At 33.7% G+C, this 16,717-nt stretch overlaps 1 protein-coding gene across 5 annotated transcripts in view; it reads right to left on the bottom strand.

The window, feature by feature from the left end:
- The window catches only part of LOC128016055 (thymocyte selection-associated high mobility group box protein TOX), a 110,514-nt gene that overhangs the window by 55,946 nt on the left and 37,851 nt on the right, over positions 1-16,717 (bottom strand). For 2 of the 5 annotated variants that reach the window (XM_052600404.1, XM_052600408.1), the window contains exons 2-3: positions 13,790-13,882; positions 2,106-2,165 (exon numbers count right to left, since the gene is read on the bottom strand). In XM_052600404.1, the coding sequence (XP_052456364.1) occupies positions 2,106-2,165; positions 13,790-13,882 (153 nt within the window). The remainder of the gene's footprint in view (positions 1-2,105; positions 2,166-13,789; positions 13,883-16,717) is intronic. The other 3 variants (XM_052600405.1, XM_052600409.1, XM_052600407.1) reach the window with 2 other exon arrangements.

Below are 16,717 nucleotides of genomic sequence, written 5' to 3'. Positions count from 1 at the left end.
AACTGTACAAAACTGAAATGTTGTACTCGTCGCATCAGAATTCGCCGTGAGGAAGCAATAGAAATTTTCCGCATTGATGTTTTCCCTTTGAAAATCAATTCTATGGCTGTATCTCTCTCTCTTTCCTCTCTATGTCTCTCTCTCTCTCTCTCTCTCTCTCATGTTGAGGCTGCTATCGATCGCCCGAGTCGGCTGGAGACTCTTTTGTTTGGCGGCGGTTACCGTGGCGATCCTCCGTGACCCTGACCACACAGAGGGCTCGTTAGGGGCCAAGTGGAGACGATCTCTCCCCTTCAATCAGACGAGGTCAGAGGTCACAGGAGGACAGCTCGGACTCCTGGGAAGCACGGGGCGCCTGAGACTCAACGAGAGTGTGATGGAGCGCCATCGGAACTGTTTCCATGGCACTCATCTTCAGTGGATGGAATCAGTTTCAAAGTAGCAACAAATGAAAACAGATCAAACAGCCAGAATGTCCAGCCTACATGATGAATTATGAATTATATTGTGTCTGTTTAATGTATCATATTCTCCAGCATGATTTGAGATGCTTCAAAGAGCAACTTGAACATCCGACTGTCTGTACAGTCACATGATTATTAATGACACTCATTTATTTACATCACATAGAAATAATGCAGAATCATTTCATATTTATATACTTATTATATACATAATAAAGTTACTTATATACCACATATATCATATATACCTTACAATGTTAATATAACAGTAATACATTATATCTGTTAATTATTAATTAAAGAATATATAGTATTTTTACTTATATAACCTTAATGTTTATATTTGATATAATATGGATATTACATAAAATCCTAAAATGTTTTTCCTTGCATTTGATGCGTACATACAAATAATGCAAAATCGTTTTACTATTTAGTATTTATCATTTAGGCATATAGTTTTACTTTTTTTATTTCTAAAATATTAATGTTTCTTAAAATTCTAAAGCTTTGTATTTTTAGGTTTGCATTAATTAATTTATTTATATTTGATTAAACAAACGCACATCTTATAATATTTCTATAGGCTAATATTCATATTTCTTAAAATATAAAAAATCTGTTTTTTAGGTATGAACTTAATTATTTACTTTTGATTAGTCACATACATAGTGCAGAATGTTTTATTATTCAATATATATATTTTACAATTTATATTTATCCTTAAAAAATATTTCTGTAATATTTTTATTTCTCAAAATCCTAAAACTTTTATATTTTTAAGTGTAAATGAACTTATTTAATTTCATTTGATCAGTCACATGGAAATAATGTAGTATTGCGTAATATTTAATATTTCTCATTTCTAGAATATATATTTATGCTTATAAAATCTTAAAATATTTATATTTCTATTATTTTCAACACGTTTCGTTGCAAGAGTCTGTTATTAATTTATTTTATACACGAATGTTTCTTCTTTAATTTACAGATTCAAATATTTAGTTATAAAACCATTTAAATATAATAATATAATCATTAAACAATAAAACATTAGTATAATAATAAAACCAGCAAATGTGGAGTTTCCTTTTTTTTGCATATGCAAATTAATTATTTAAATCGCCAAGTTAAGTTTAATTATTTATTATAATTTAAAGAACCAAAAATAGACTTTACAACATCAACTATGGTAAAGATTTCTCAGGACAGATTGTTTCTGTTAATAAAGCAGAAAGACATTCTCAGATAGTTACGAATGTTTGTCTTGCTGTGTGTGTGTGTGTGTGTGTGTGTGTGTGTGTGTGTGTGTGTGTGCTCAAGCGGAGGAGATACGCAGACAGATGTCAAATATGAGTCTCAGAGTAAACAAACCAAGACAAAAGAAGTGACAGAGCGAAAGTAGAGGACACTTCTCAGATCTTGTAGTTTAAACTGATGATATATCGAATATATGCATTCATGATTAAACCATTAATATTCATGAGGAGCACGTCATTAGACAAGTCTGACGATGGCTCCTCGTCTCATGAGCACATCCAGATCATGCATTTCAGATCAAGACACTGAACAAAAAACAGTTTCATTGGAAACGTAGAGAGACGAGGACGGACAGAACGCTGTAAGGGCTCTGACTCTTACCTGACTCGGGGAGAGGAACTCTTGGTTGTTCTCACTCATGTACATGTTGTCACCATCAAACTGCGGGCAGATGGAGAGAAGAAGAAGAAGGTTTGATTGGTCAGACAGCCGAGATAAAGGAAGATGATTTGCATATCAGACAGAACGTGGAAAAAAAGGGAAAGAACAATTCCATCAAAACCGTCAAAGAGAGAAAGAGACAGAAGATGTGCTGCAAACTCCAGTGTGCAACGTGTCTAGACAACATTATAGTGCACAATTCTAAAACAGAAAAGCAACATTTCTACTGAATACTGAAATAATTTGATTCTAGATTGGAGCTTTAATGCAAACTCTGACTTTATAATAAAGCAAAATATCAGCCATCATATTGCATTTTTTAGTGCATGCTAAAATATGATATTAGTAACTCAATTTACATTATTGGTCTCATTACTGTATATCTTTTTTTTCAACTTAATATATATATGTGTGTGTGTGTGTGAGTGAGTGTGTGTGTGTGTGAGTGTGTATAAAACTTTTTTTAAAAATACAAAAAGTGCATTTATCATCACTGAATCAACTTAAATATGTTATAAAAAAACAACATTTTTAAAGGTTAAATAAGGTAAAAATGGCTCTTTATGCCAGCAATTGCAGTGCATTTATTTATACTTATATAAGCTTAAAATATTTCCCCAAATCCTAAAAATCTGGTTGCAAAATCTGTTTTGAATGAATTTAATTGCATTGATAATTTAATTAATAATGCATTGCACGACTGCATCATGTAGAAAGTACACTTTATCTTAGCCAAGTGCAAAGTCAAACTCAACAGGAATCGAATCTTTTCTAAACTTCATTTGCTGAGATTTCATTTGCAAACAACTTTGACAGACTGAACAGGTGACAACAAGACAGAAAAACCGTCCCGGCTCTGAAATGATGGAACGGTGTGAAAGGAAGGAAATGACGGCTCGAAAGAGAGAATTTGAAAACCGACCACAATTGCCCTGCAGCGCATTTCCTCGGACTGAAAGGTTGAGAACAAACACGTCACTCCTGCCTTCATGAATCTGAGCTAAATTACTCCGAACCTTAGTTTTAACAGCGAAGGATGCAAGAGAACTGCACCGAGCATCTCTCTTATGAGCTCAAATATAAGAGACGAGACAGAAACATACAGCTGCAAACAATTCATTAACAAATCCTGATGTGCAATGTATAAAAAAACAGGCTAATCTGAGGAGTGCAGAGGAAGCCTTCCTTATTATGACTGGAGAAATAAAGAACTAATTTAACCAGCTAATCGCTTCTTTATAGTTGCTTCCCACGTCATGCAAAACTTTATTGGAAACGACCAAGCAACAGTCATATTTGCACAGCAAATATCAGACCAACAAGCCAAAACAAAATAAGAGTTTGGCAAACAGGAGGTGCGTCAGTGCGGTGTTTGCTAAAACCACAGAAATCAATACGACACTAGAGACTCGACAGATGCTCGGAGAAGAAGTTCAGCTAACAAACACATTCAGTTTCAATAAACTATTGCATTTTTAGATTTAGATTTAAATGACTGGGTTCATCATATCATGTTTTTATGCTCAAAAAGTGAATCCAGCTTTTCTACTTAATGCAAAAGCAGCATTAAAAAAACATTGGCTATCATATTGATATTTCTACATATTGCAATGACATTTAATTCTATGACAGTGTTCACAACATCTCACATGCATTTGGTGAAACCCCGGATATGGATCAGAGCATGTGCATTTATTGCACACACACACACAAACAAGTTTCTCTCTTTCAATGCATCCCCATCCATCTCTCTCTCTCTTCTGATATTATTCTGCCGTATAATGACAAAGCCGTCAAACAGCTGATGGGGCTCGTAGAGCATTTCTAATGTGAACACTCCCTCCCCCACATGCATATTACATCTGTGTGTGTGTGTGTGTGTGTGTGTGCGTGTGAGCTAAGCAGTCATCATGCATTTATATATCCCATACTGCAAACAGCAGCATCAATAATACAGTTTTACAGCATCTCATTGCACACACACACACACACACACACACACACACACTTCTACAAATGCACCAGTATATCTGACCCCCCCCCCACATCTCCAATTAAGAAGCAAATATATCCAAACGCACTAAAGACATCTTCACAAATTACACCCTTTCACTGTGTGTGTGTGTGTGTGTGTGTGTGTGTGTGTGTGTGTGTGTGAGTGTGTGGGGGTGGTGTGAAGTTATAATGGAAGATTAAAAGATTTCCCCCCTCATCTGCAGACTTTATTACATTCAGACACGTGTGCACAGAAATACACACACTAGCATTTACAAGTTTGGGATCGGTTTGTTTATTTATTTATTTATGTACTTTAAAGAAATAAATACTTTAATTTTTCAAAGATGCATTCAACTGTGACAGTAAAGACATTGCTAATGTTACAAAATCTTTCTTTTAAAAATAAATGCTGTTCTTTCGAACTTTCTGTGAATAATAGAAAATACAGTACGTTTGATCACTCAATAGCTGCTCTTTAATTGCAGATCAGATTCCGTTGTGTCTGTCATTGTAAACGTGTTTATGTGTGTGTGTGCATCCTGATGTACAGAGTCATTAACACTATTAATAAAGCTCATATTATATCACACCTTTCTGTTCAAGGTCAGTTTCTGCAGAACGAGCCTCGACTACAAACACAAGCGAGTGTGCGTTTACAGTTAAAAGCATGCTGAGATTGCATGAAACCTTCACTCTGTCCCTTGACAATATCTCTCTGCATAAAGACCGATCTTTAATAACCTTTTCATGTGGTTTCTATTAAAGCAGACCTCAAATGACCCGCCGTCTGTTTCCATCCTGCACTGTTCGTACTCAATAGCATGTAAGAATAGTGTACACTAAACAATGCAAGCACAAGTATACCTCATTCTCATCACACGACCAGGTTCACATGGAGAGTGCGATTGATTTCACGACTGCAAACGGAAGGTCAAGCGCATTGCATGTGGTTTACAGTTCTGATGCATGCTGCATATTTCGACAAATGTCATGCAGTGCATGCAGAACGTAAGCATGGTATACATACTATAGGGATCACACCCTCTCTTTTCTCTCTTTGCACGCCAGGCTTTTCTATCACCCGTCTAATTGCACATTCTGCAGTGACAAGAGCTCATTAGTGCTTAATTACACATGTGTTATATAGTACAAACATCTCCATTTGGGCTCCTTTTGCCGTGTAATTGTTCTGCGGGGACGGCCGTTGAGATGAAGGCCACGTCGGAGAGATTCGAGTACGGAAAGCTGGAAGTAGGTCATGTGCCGGAGCAATAAACAAGGAGCGCAATAAAATAATATGGTCACACACACAGACACAAACACACACTTATGCCGAAGCCAGTAATATCCAAAGCTCATGTAATATTTACAGTGCACTAATAAAAAGATGGCAGTGAGAAACAGACACTTTTGGATTTGAATTTCAGAGAAAGCTGTAGAAAACTAAAATACTGCTGGGATTTTGTTCATTTAAACCCTGGAAATAAATCTGAAATGCTTTAGGATTTTGATATATTATATAAATATATTTTGAAATATTATATAAATATAAATATATTTAGAAATATTATATAAATATAAATATATTTAGAAATATTATATAAATATAAATATATAAATATATTTTGAAATATTTTATAAATATAAATATATTTTGAAATATTATATACATATAAATATATTTTGAAATATTATATAAATATAAATATATAAATATATTTTGAAATATTATATAAATATAAATATATTTTGAAATATTATATAAATATAAATATATAAATATATTTTGAAATATTTTATAAATATAAATATATTTTGAAAGACTATATAAATATAAATATATTTTGAAATATTATATAAATATATAAATATATTTTTAAATATTATTTAAAAATAAATAATGTAAGGTTTTATAAGTGTAAATATATACCATAAATGATAAATATTTAATATTACAAGATTAATATTAATTATTGCAAGTAAATGCAGGTAAATTAGTTATTTTAAACAAATAAACAGATAGGTAAACATACGTAAATGAGTTCATTTAAACATAAAAACTATATATATGACAATATAGAAATATAAACCATTTACATAGGTGTAAATATATACCATGCATTTTTAATATTAAATATTAAACATTGTTATTAATCAAATATAAACCTAGAAATAAATAGGATTTAGAAAATATATAAATTTTAAAGAAAGGCTTTATAAATATATACAATAAATAATAAAAACCAGCTATTCTGCACTATTTCTGTGTGAAACAGTTCATGAAGCTCGAGTGTATTTTGAGAGATGCTCGAATGCATTTATTAATTTAACTTTTTACTCAGATTTCTGATGGTATACATTTTCATGAAAAAATGCAAAAAAAGCAGCCATGGACTTCTAAACCCAACTATATTTGTAGGTTTTTAAACATGATGCAGAAAAGCAATAAGCGATGCAAATATGAGTTATGGTAAAATATTATAAATGCACAACTGTGAGTGACTCATTGCTTTTATGTAACAGCAGCAACAGTGATATGATCACTTCCAATTAATAGTTAATAGCATTAAAAAAAGCATAGGTATTATAGTGCATTAGTCTAATTGTGGCTGTTTATGGCTGACAAACTTGTGCATTCATGTAGAACATGCATTAGTATTTTAAACAGTCCTCATCCAGTCAGAAATTATAAATCATCCTGGATGCTGATTGGTCAATACAGCATGACTTCGATTGCTTAATTGAACGGCTAAATACACTTTGCTTCCGTGCAATTCGATTCAGTTCACTAGAGTCCAATTCACATGTCAGTTTGCTTTGGTTTTGACCTTTCGGTCTGTCTCAGTTACTGTAATCTGGCAACAAGCAGCACAGTCCAGGCCAACTTGGACCGAACTATCCAAATAATCCAGCTGTTGCCAGAAGAGCGCTGAGGAGAACAGCGGCGGTAACGACGTGCTCGCCTCCTCTCCGGAGAATGAATAATATTCTGGCAGAGCCGAATCTAATAGGCGCCCTCTCTTAGATATTCAGCTGAGAATGGCACTTATGAAATATTAATATCATACAAAAATATGGCAACTCCAGCGCACTCCATCTCTCAAGCTCCAGCGTAATTGACTGTGCGAGTCTTTCCAAATCAGGCGGCGAGGAAGCGAGGGGGAGAAAGAAAGGAACAACAGAAAGCAGGAATATGTCAGGTTTCTCACAAATGAGGACGAATTAAACGTATAGACGTGACAAATACACGACGCATCTGATGATTACACGAACACACACCCAAATTACTGTGAGTGTGTGTGTGTGTGTGTCGCTAAATTATTATGATTAGATGTGTTTACACATTCACATAAATTAAAACATTAATAACAAACACTTGGACCATGACGTAAACGCGTTCGAATTATAATATCAGTGTTTATTCCCGTCAGACCGTGAAGTGCTAAAACCTCCTCAACCCATTTGTCATGAAAACAAACGAATGCAATGCACTTCACCGTGGATTTGTTCAAAATAACACATATTAAGCCACGCCCACCGTGTTCTCTGATTGGCTAATCATACGCAAGTCTCGAAGTGCTACGATAAATAGACGAGCTCCAGCTGTGTCTTATTGAAAGCTGCTGCTCATTTACACACATTTACATTTACAAACCACAATTTAAAATGATGTAAAAACTAAATTAAAAAAATGACTACAATTTATAATTTTGAACTTTTTTTTTTAACAAATGTGTTTTTTGGAGAGAAAAAAAAAATGAAAAATTAAGTTTTTTTTTTTTTTTTTTTTTGCAATTTATTCATCATTTTAATTTAACCCGTGGCCAATTAGATCTGAGAAATTCATATTATTATTCAAATATTACACTATGAATACTGTATGTACTATCCACCAGGAAACTTTTAAAGGCGACACCGACACAAAATAACATTCATTATGATTCTTAATGATACATTTTGAATTTGAATATTGTGATGAGACTTGAAAACCCGATCTTTTTTGTTAATATAATTTTTTTGGTTTTTTGAAAGTTCTAGAAAGTTCATTAAAAAAACTATGAAAAATTTTATATTATTACTTTTTTCGCAAAACAAAACAATGAAATGCACCGGTGAACTGTGCACGGGACATATATTAAGAGCAGGTGTATTGTTTTAATAGTGATCATCGGCTGAGAGCAGTTTATGGTGTTTTATGATGCCCTTAAATCCGTAATCACATGAGATTATAGTCCAGGATTACAGAGATGAGAACTCAATTTAAAAACACCCACAATCGGCTGATAATATGAGTTCGCACGTCCAAACGACGCTCTCTGGATTACACACCAAAACATATTAGCACGTATTTAGCAGAGGAGGGAAATATGAAATCTCATTTGGCTAAGCCTGCCTTCTTCAGATGGTTTAGTGTCGAATCCTCGCTGCGAGTTTAACGCTTCGTTTACAGGTGAAATGTCAGCAAATGAGGGAAAACACTGCGAAGAAGATTCGTTTAATATCTCAATTGCTTCAGATGGGTTTCTATGATATAAATCAAAGGTATACAGTCAAGAATCTCAATAAGAATGCGATGATTTCTAATTAAATGATTTATGATTTTGTTTTCACATTTGTCTCAAAAGAGATGTCTCAAAATGTGCTCAGAGACCAAAAATCTACCAAAAGTCAGAAATCACAATTTAAGCTCAAACTATTTTCTATAAAAACGTGACTCGTTTGTGTCTGTTCCTTATTCTAGAAATTATTTGGGGAGAAATATCTGAGTCCAATCTGATACTTAAACTACTTAAACATTATTTCTCCAGAGCAACAACTCAAGGAGGGAAAGAAACTCACGGTGAGAGAAAGAAAGCCTTCAGAGCAATAAACTCTCTGAAAATAGCTGTGTGTGTGTGTGTGTGTGTGTGTGTGAGGAAGCTGAAGGTGAGGGTGGGTGTGTGTGTGTGGGGGGGTTGATTTCAGCTAGTGAGCGGATGTTTAACTGAACCAACTTTTAACTGAACCCTGTGTGTCGAGATGTAAAGATACCAAACAAAGGCCTAAAACCTCGTTCCCCTCCCCTCACCGCAACACCTGACGCACGGGTCGAGGAGAAACGGCACGTTTCCTCTCTGAGCTGTTAAAGTGGTTGTTCAGAGCTCAACCTTCATGCCTTGGTTTGGTTAGACTTCTTAAAAGGCGGCTGAGGAGACGCTTGATAAAAGGCAGATAATTTTAAACCATTCATATGTAAATGCATGTATGCATCCGGAAAACTGAGCTAAAAAAAAAAAAGTTTTTTTTTCTTCTTCTTCCTCCCTCTGTCTTTTTTTAGTTCGTTCCTCAGAACTCTGGGCATTGTAAAAATATCATATTTTTCGGTTTTATTTATGAAAGTGTCAAGACTCTGTGAAAGCACTTTAATAACTAACTGCAGAATAATGAAATACACAACACAACTGAATATCTCTATATTTCCCATAATGATGCAGTCATTAAAATACCAGTGAACTTCTATCACTTTTGCAAGCTTTTGTGAAATCTGTAGTTAATAAAATATCTTACCGCTGAAAATAACTAGGAAAAGACACTAACACTTTGCTAAGTCTTAATATATAATGCATCGTAAAAGTATTTTGAATGCATTAATTATGCATCCTAATGCATCATGAATAATAACAGCTATAAAACATTATTGTTATGCCTCACTATAATGCTTATAATGCAATTTGATTACGTTTTTAATAGTTAGAGCTTATTATTACTGAAATATACGTTTTTAAATATTAAAATAGAAAATCTAAAAACATGCAATGGAAATACAGATGTAATACACACTTCACATTACAATGATGCATGCATATGGAAATCGACTTATGTAACAGTCAGTATTTTCAATGACTTTTCCAAGCCTGAAAATCACTTAAAAATACCCTAGTATTACCATAAGCACTAAAAAACTATTGTATAATCATGCACTCTTTTTTATTTTTATTAGTTTCCTTATAAAATATGCTTATTATTAGAAAAACCAAGATTTTTAACAGCACCTAGATGGTAATACCACAGTATTCTTGAAAGTAGCTCATAGTTACAGTGTTGTGGATATGAAACTAAATAGTACCATGGCCTATCTTTCAAGAAAGGGGGAAAAAAATCAATCAACATTTAAAAATTCCCTGATATTTCCCGTGTTTTTTTCCCTGGCCGTGGGAACCCAGATAATGGATTGAATGCGGAAGGACCGGTCAGCGTGAGCTGCTTTGTTAGCACTCCAGCACTGATAAATGATTTACGATGCATGGTTTCTGGAACATCAATACCATCTCGTTTCTAATTAAAAAGAAGCCGCCCACAATATTGCACACAGCGGTATTCAGTGGAGCAGGATGCTGAGAAGATCATTCCCAAAGAAAAGCTTCTGCAGCAGAGGATTTCGTGGTGTTTTGGAACAATGTTATTTCCATAGTTTCACACTTTCGGTTAATGTGCTGAGTAGATCAATTGAGAACGCTTGGTTCGAGTCTTTCCAGTGAGTCAGACGTGTTTTACTTTGTTAAAGTACAGACGTCCTTTCAAGTAACGGAAAGTGAAAAAGGAAACTTAGGTAATTCTGAGTCAAACGTGCTCACATTTGTTAGTGAATCACTCGTGAGGGTGATTGTGTGTGAACATTTGCAGCATTGCAAACATAAGTGAGTGATGCACAACTGCTGGACTACAGTGTAAAAACAATGTCTGGAATCTAAAGATGATGCTAAAATGACTTTATGTTCATGTGCATCCCAAATCCTACAATGCATTCAACGAATACACTATATCCACTGTGTTTTTGCAATACTATCAATAAAAAGAAAAAAAAAATGCATACAGCACAGAAATTGCAGTTGCAATTTTTTTCATGTTTTTCACAAAATTCATTTCTATGTAAATCCCTCATAATTTTATGATGTACAGTTGCATAAAAGTTGCAGTATATTGCATTGTGTGTGTGTATATATATATATATATATATATATATATATATATATATATATATATATATATATATATATATATATATATATATATATATATATATATATATATATATATATATATATTGCTTGGCAACGAATACAATTTTAATCGCGATTAATCGCATTATTGAATGCGATTAATTGCAGTTCATTGCATTGTTATGCACAAAGATAATAATGCATTCAAAGTAAATTGAGCCTACTGCTATATGATCAAAAGTGTAATAACATTTGATTTGCAAACACTTTAAATAAATAAGAATAAAGTGCTCTTTTTACATAGTATCAATTAAAACATTTATTGTAGCCTAAATTAGCCTGGGTTGGAAGAGGTGGGCAAGAGCGGTTCAGTAATATATAGTTCAGTGATTGTGAGCGCTAACCGTACTACAGATCTTCTGATACGTGCTGCATGATTGAGTGAATATTTCTGATCTGTAAAGCAATAAATTGTGATAGGGACATGTGTTATCGCATCGCATATGACTCAAAATAATATACCACAAAGTTAACAACACAATTCAATCCATTGTGTTAAGCGACAGCGCTTCGGAAACTTTCTATTTCCAACTTATAAAGTCATGATTACGAGATTACATTTACGAGAATAATATATATATATATACAGTATATATATATATGCATGTGCCAATGCAAAGAAAAAAAAACTAGTACTGTAGTATTACCTTATGTGCTCAACAATCTTAACCATGCAATTTATTATAGATTTATTAGTTGGTGCTTTTAAAATATTATAACCAAAATAATTTAATATTTAAAATAATAAAACATAAAAATATATAAATGTAAAACAATAATAAAAATATGCCAAGGTGAAAAAATTGCAATAAAAATATCCACATTAAATAATATTCACTTATAAAAAATTGTACCAAAAATAGCTGTGATATTATCTGAAATACCTTGGAGTACCATGTAAATACCACAGTGATATGGTATTCATTCAGTGTCTTGGTTTTACCATTTAATTTAGCCACAGTGTGTTCTGTAAGTCAAAGTAGTTACACTTGACTGTTCGGTTTTGGTTCAAACTTCAACTTCATTCTTTAACGTTTGTGTGTGTGCATGGAAACCCAACATGTGTGTGTGTGTGTGTTTGTGTGTGTGTGTAGGAAGAAGGTTATGGTGGGTGTGAAGTGTGGCCCTTTGGGCACGTATAAGGACTCTCAGTTTATCATGTGTCCCTCAGAGAACCACAAAGCCACCACAGACAGAAAGACAGACCGAGTCACTCTCAGACAACAGGGGGCGCTAGACCAAGCCCCGATCCAAACCTAGTGTGCTGCCTACACAGACCACTATGAGGGAATCAAACATGATGAATGCATCAAATGTTTATTATAAATATATTTCTATGATACGAACACTATCAATAATCCACTTCATAGTTAAATCAAAATTATTGTTTTATGTGCTTTTATTCATTTTAAAGTATTGCGTCATTAGTTTAGGAACACGTTTATGTAAAACATAGTTGTATTTTTTGCTACCTATGACAGATTATTACAAACTAATCACTAGTCAAGATGCTAAAGATTAAAGACTTGTTCACAGAAAAAAAAACGCTAACTATAACGATAACCGTTTTGCCGTCTCGTGTTCAAGCTGTTTAAAGTGAGGTGTTTTCTGATTGGCTGTTAGTGTTTTTATCATTTTTAAATAAAATCTCATTTATATCAGGCACATCAAGGTCAGCTCATTAGAGCATTGTGGGTCCTTCAGCACCACGGGTTGTTACTATGATGACAAAAACTCTCAAATTTAAGGCCTTAAGAAGTCTTAAATGGTACAAGACACATCTTAATTATAATTTCAGGAGGTCTTAAATTTGGGGACGGTAAGACAAGAATTGCGATACAGCTTAACGTGACAATTAAACTTCAAAACGTTATGATTTCATTGAAAAAATATGATCGTTGGATGTTTCATAGTCAGCTGCAGCTCTGCTTTTTTTACTGCAGTTACTGGGATTGAATGCCTTATTTCTGCCGTTCCAAAAGCGCCACCTGCTGGCAGATAATAAATGTGCATTTTCAATTAACCGTCTGCTGTTTATGTTCAGACCAATGTGAAAATCAGCCCATGTTTTTACGCAGCAAACACGCAAAGCAGTAAATATGAACTGGTGGATGGAAAATAAGAATGCAATAAAAATGTAAACAATTAAGACAGTAATATATTTCTAAGTTGTTTAATGAATATAAGTTACTGACAATAGTTGATAAAATCATTTGATAAAACTTTGTTTTTGTGAAAACCTGTATCTGAACTTTAAATCAGACTTTTTACAATAACAATAATTTCATTTTTGCATGTCTTAATCTTAAATATAAGCTTAAATATCCTGAAGATACTCTAATCAATTCATGTTTTTGGGTATATAATTGTCTGAACCTCGGCTAGGGAGAAGGGTTTATTACGGCACCTCAAGCAATTTTAGTTGAAGACCCTTGGTCTATAAGAATGTGTATTTACAAAGATGCATTTTTTGTGTGTGTGTGTGTGTGTGTTTGTTTTTAAATATATATTTAAAGTAGCAATCCCATCTACTGTCCTTGCATGCATAATACAGCATTTTCAGCAATTATGAGTATTGTGTCTCACCCCTGAAGAGGGCAGTCTTTTCTCCTCAGGGTTATGCCTCAGGGGTAAAGCGCTGTACAGCCTAACACCTCGATCTCCTACACCGTATCTGCTCTAAGAGATGGAGAAAAGAGGAGAGAAAAACAGAGGACAACGGGCCCAACTTAGAAGAGTCTGAGCGGAACAAGAGACACAAACCACGGGAGACAGTCACCGTCACTAATCGAAACATCAGCAATAACAAAGAGGATTTCTGTGGTGTTTACCCTGACTACAATGATACCAAGCCAGATGCTGTGGCCAGTTTCCAGGGTTGTTAATATTGATAATACTAAGGCATAGATCACATTACGATCAGCACTAGTACCAGTGATGATTGACTTCAATGCCACTAATAACATATTGTGCTCTGCAGCAATAATGACATGTGTACTGATTTCAGTCAGTCATTCTGGCCTCTTCCCACTGCGTGTACATGTATCAGTGTGTGTGTGTGTGTGTGTGTGTGATCTCCTCTGTCCCGCTCTGTGTGTCAGGCTTGTTTGAGGAAACGCTCCCGGCAGGAGTTTTGGCAGTCTGGGTTTGGGAATCGGAGCAATCCAACATCTAATGATTCACACAAGAGAGTGTGCCAAAGACACACACACACACAGTACACACACACACACACATTTGAAACTAGTGTAGTGTACTTGTAGTGCACACTAATGATACTACAAGCGATCATGAAATACTGCCTCAGGCTCATTAACAAAATACTAAGGTAAACATACAAGGTAATACCTCAGCATTTCTTTGAAGTAGCATGGCATATGAACAGCGCTGTGTAGTGTATGTAATCTGGATTATGTAATCAGATTACAAAAATCTACAGTAGTACTTGTAATCCGATTCTATTATGTTTTTCAAAATGTTCATAATCATACTTTCCATGGATTATATGATTACAAATGATTCACAATTTCAAATGTAAAATATGTAAATAATACGTAGGTCAAAAGTAATCTATAAGTAATCCAAAAGTAGTCAGATTACATTATCGAAAATGAGTAAACTAAATTATATTACTGTTTTTTTTTATCATGTAATTCGTAATCATACTTTCCATGGATTATATGATTACAAATGATTCACAATTTCAAATGTAAAAAATGTAAATAATACGGTAGGTCATAAGTAATCTATAAGTAATCCAAAAGTACAGTAGTCAGATTATATTATCGAAAATGAGTAAACTACATTACATTAATATTTTTTTTATCATGTGATTTGTAATCATACTTTCCATGGATTATATGATTACAAATGATTCACAATTTCAAATGTAAAAAATGTAAATAATACGGTAGGTCATAAGTAATCTATAAGTAATCCAAAAGTAGTCCGATTACATTATCGAAAATGAGTCAACTAAATTACATTACTATTTTTTCAATCATGTAATTTGTAATCATACTTTCCATGGATTATATGATTACAAATGATTCACAATTTCAAATGTAAAAAAATTAAATAATACGGTAGGTCATAAGTATTCTATAAGTAATCCAAAAGTAGTCAGATTATATTATCGAAAATGAGTCAACTAAATTACATTACTATTTTTTTTATCATGTAATTCGTAATCATACTTTCCCATGGATTATATGATAACATATGATTCACAATTTCAAATGTAAAAAATGTAAATAATACGGTAGGTCATAAGTAATCTATAAGTAATCCAAAAGTAGTCAGATTACATTATCGAAAATGAGTCAACTAAATTACATTAATATTTTTTTTTTTATCATGTAATTTGTAATCAGTAACAGTAAGTAATCTACGCATCACTGTGTATGAATGTGGAAAATATAAAAAGATTGTTTATTTTACATTTTAAATACACACACACACACACACACACACACACACACACACAAAACTACCATGGTAATACACATACACAATACACAGTACTATGGCGCAGTCAATTTCTTTTAATTGCAATGCTAAAAATAAACAGGTTTGGTGTCAAATCTGTTCTAACACTAATCTAAGACGATCGTTTTCTCTCTTTAAAAGTTTCAGTCTTTAAAACGCAAGCAAATCCCCCACACGTGAAGTGACTGAATCTACACATCACTGTAAATCAGAAAGCGCTGTATGACTAACAATATGCTGTCAAGTAAATCCAAAGCGCCATATTTAGTACGTTGAGAATGTCCCTCATCAGATGTCTGCGTGCAGATCTAATGACTGTGCTGCTAATTGCCCAGACAGAGTGAAGGGATCGTGGGATGCTGTCATCTACTTTTCTTTCTTTTTCTCTGATTTGTATCTCTCTCATCGCTGCAGCTAAACATAGACACACAGCAGGGGTTTTCTGCACCTTGTGCCTTCCTGTTAACCGCCGCACGTGTCCGTAATCGATGTGCCCTTTACTGCAAACTTTACTGTAACCCGTGGGTGACTTGAGGGGACATTTCTGAATGTCTCGACCGATCAGATCCCAGAATGATTGTGGTGAAATCATTTGCTTGACTGGAAGTTTAGTTTAAAATAAAAGGCTCATGGATAAACATTAGAAGTCGACGTGTTGTTGTGTTCCTAGCAAGCTTGTGATGTGGCACATGAAACATGCAAACACATGCAAAAAAAAATATACAATTATAAAATGTCATGCCTAGATTAAATACAGTTTGTTAGGATCGGACCATATTTGGTCGAGATACAACTATTAGAAAATCTGGAATCTGAGGGTGCAAAAAATAAATAAATTCATCTTTTAAGTTGTTCAGATTAAGTTCTTAGCAATGCATATTACTTTTGATATATTTACAATAAGACAATTACTAAACATCTTCAAGGAACATGATCTTTACTTAATATCCTGTTGATTATTTGCATGTAAGAAACATTTATAATTTTGATGCTTACAATGTATTTTTGGCTATTGCTACAAATATC

The sequence above is a fragment of the Carassius gibelio genome, chromosome A6 (genome assembly GCF_023724105.1).
Source record: "Carassius gibelio isolate Cgi1373 ecotype wild population from Czech Republic chromosome A6, carGib1.2-hapl.c, whole genome shotgun sequence".
Taxonomy (NCBI): Eukaryota; Metazoa; Chordata; class Actinopteri; order Cypriniformes; family Cyprinidae; genus Carassius; species Carassius gibelio.
The sequence above is the reverse complement of the archived record's forward strand: the minus strand, read 5'-3'. Positions and strand labels throughout refer to the sequence as shown.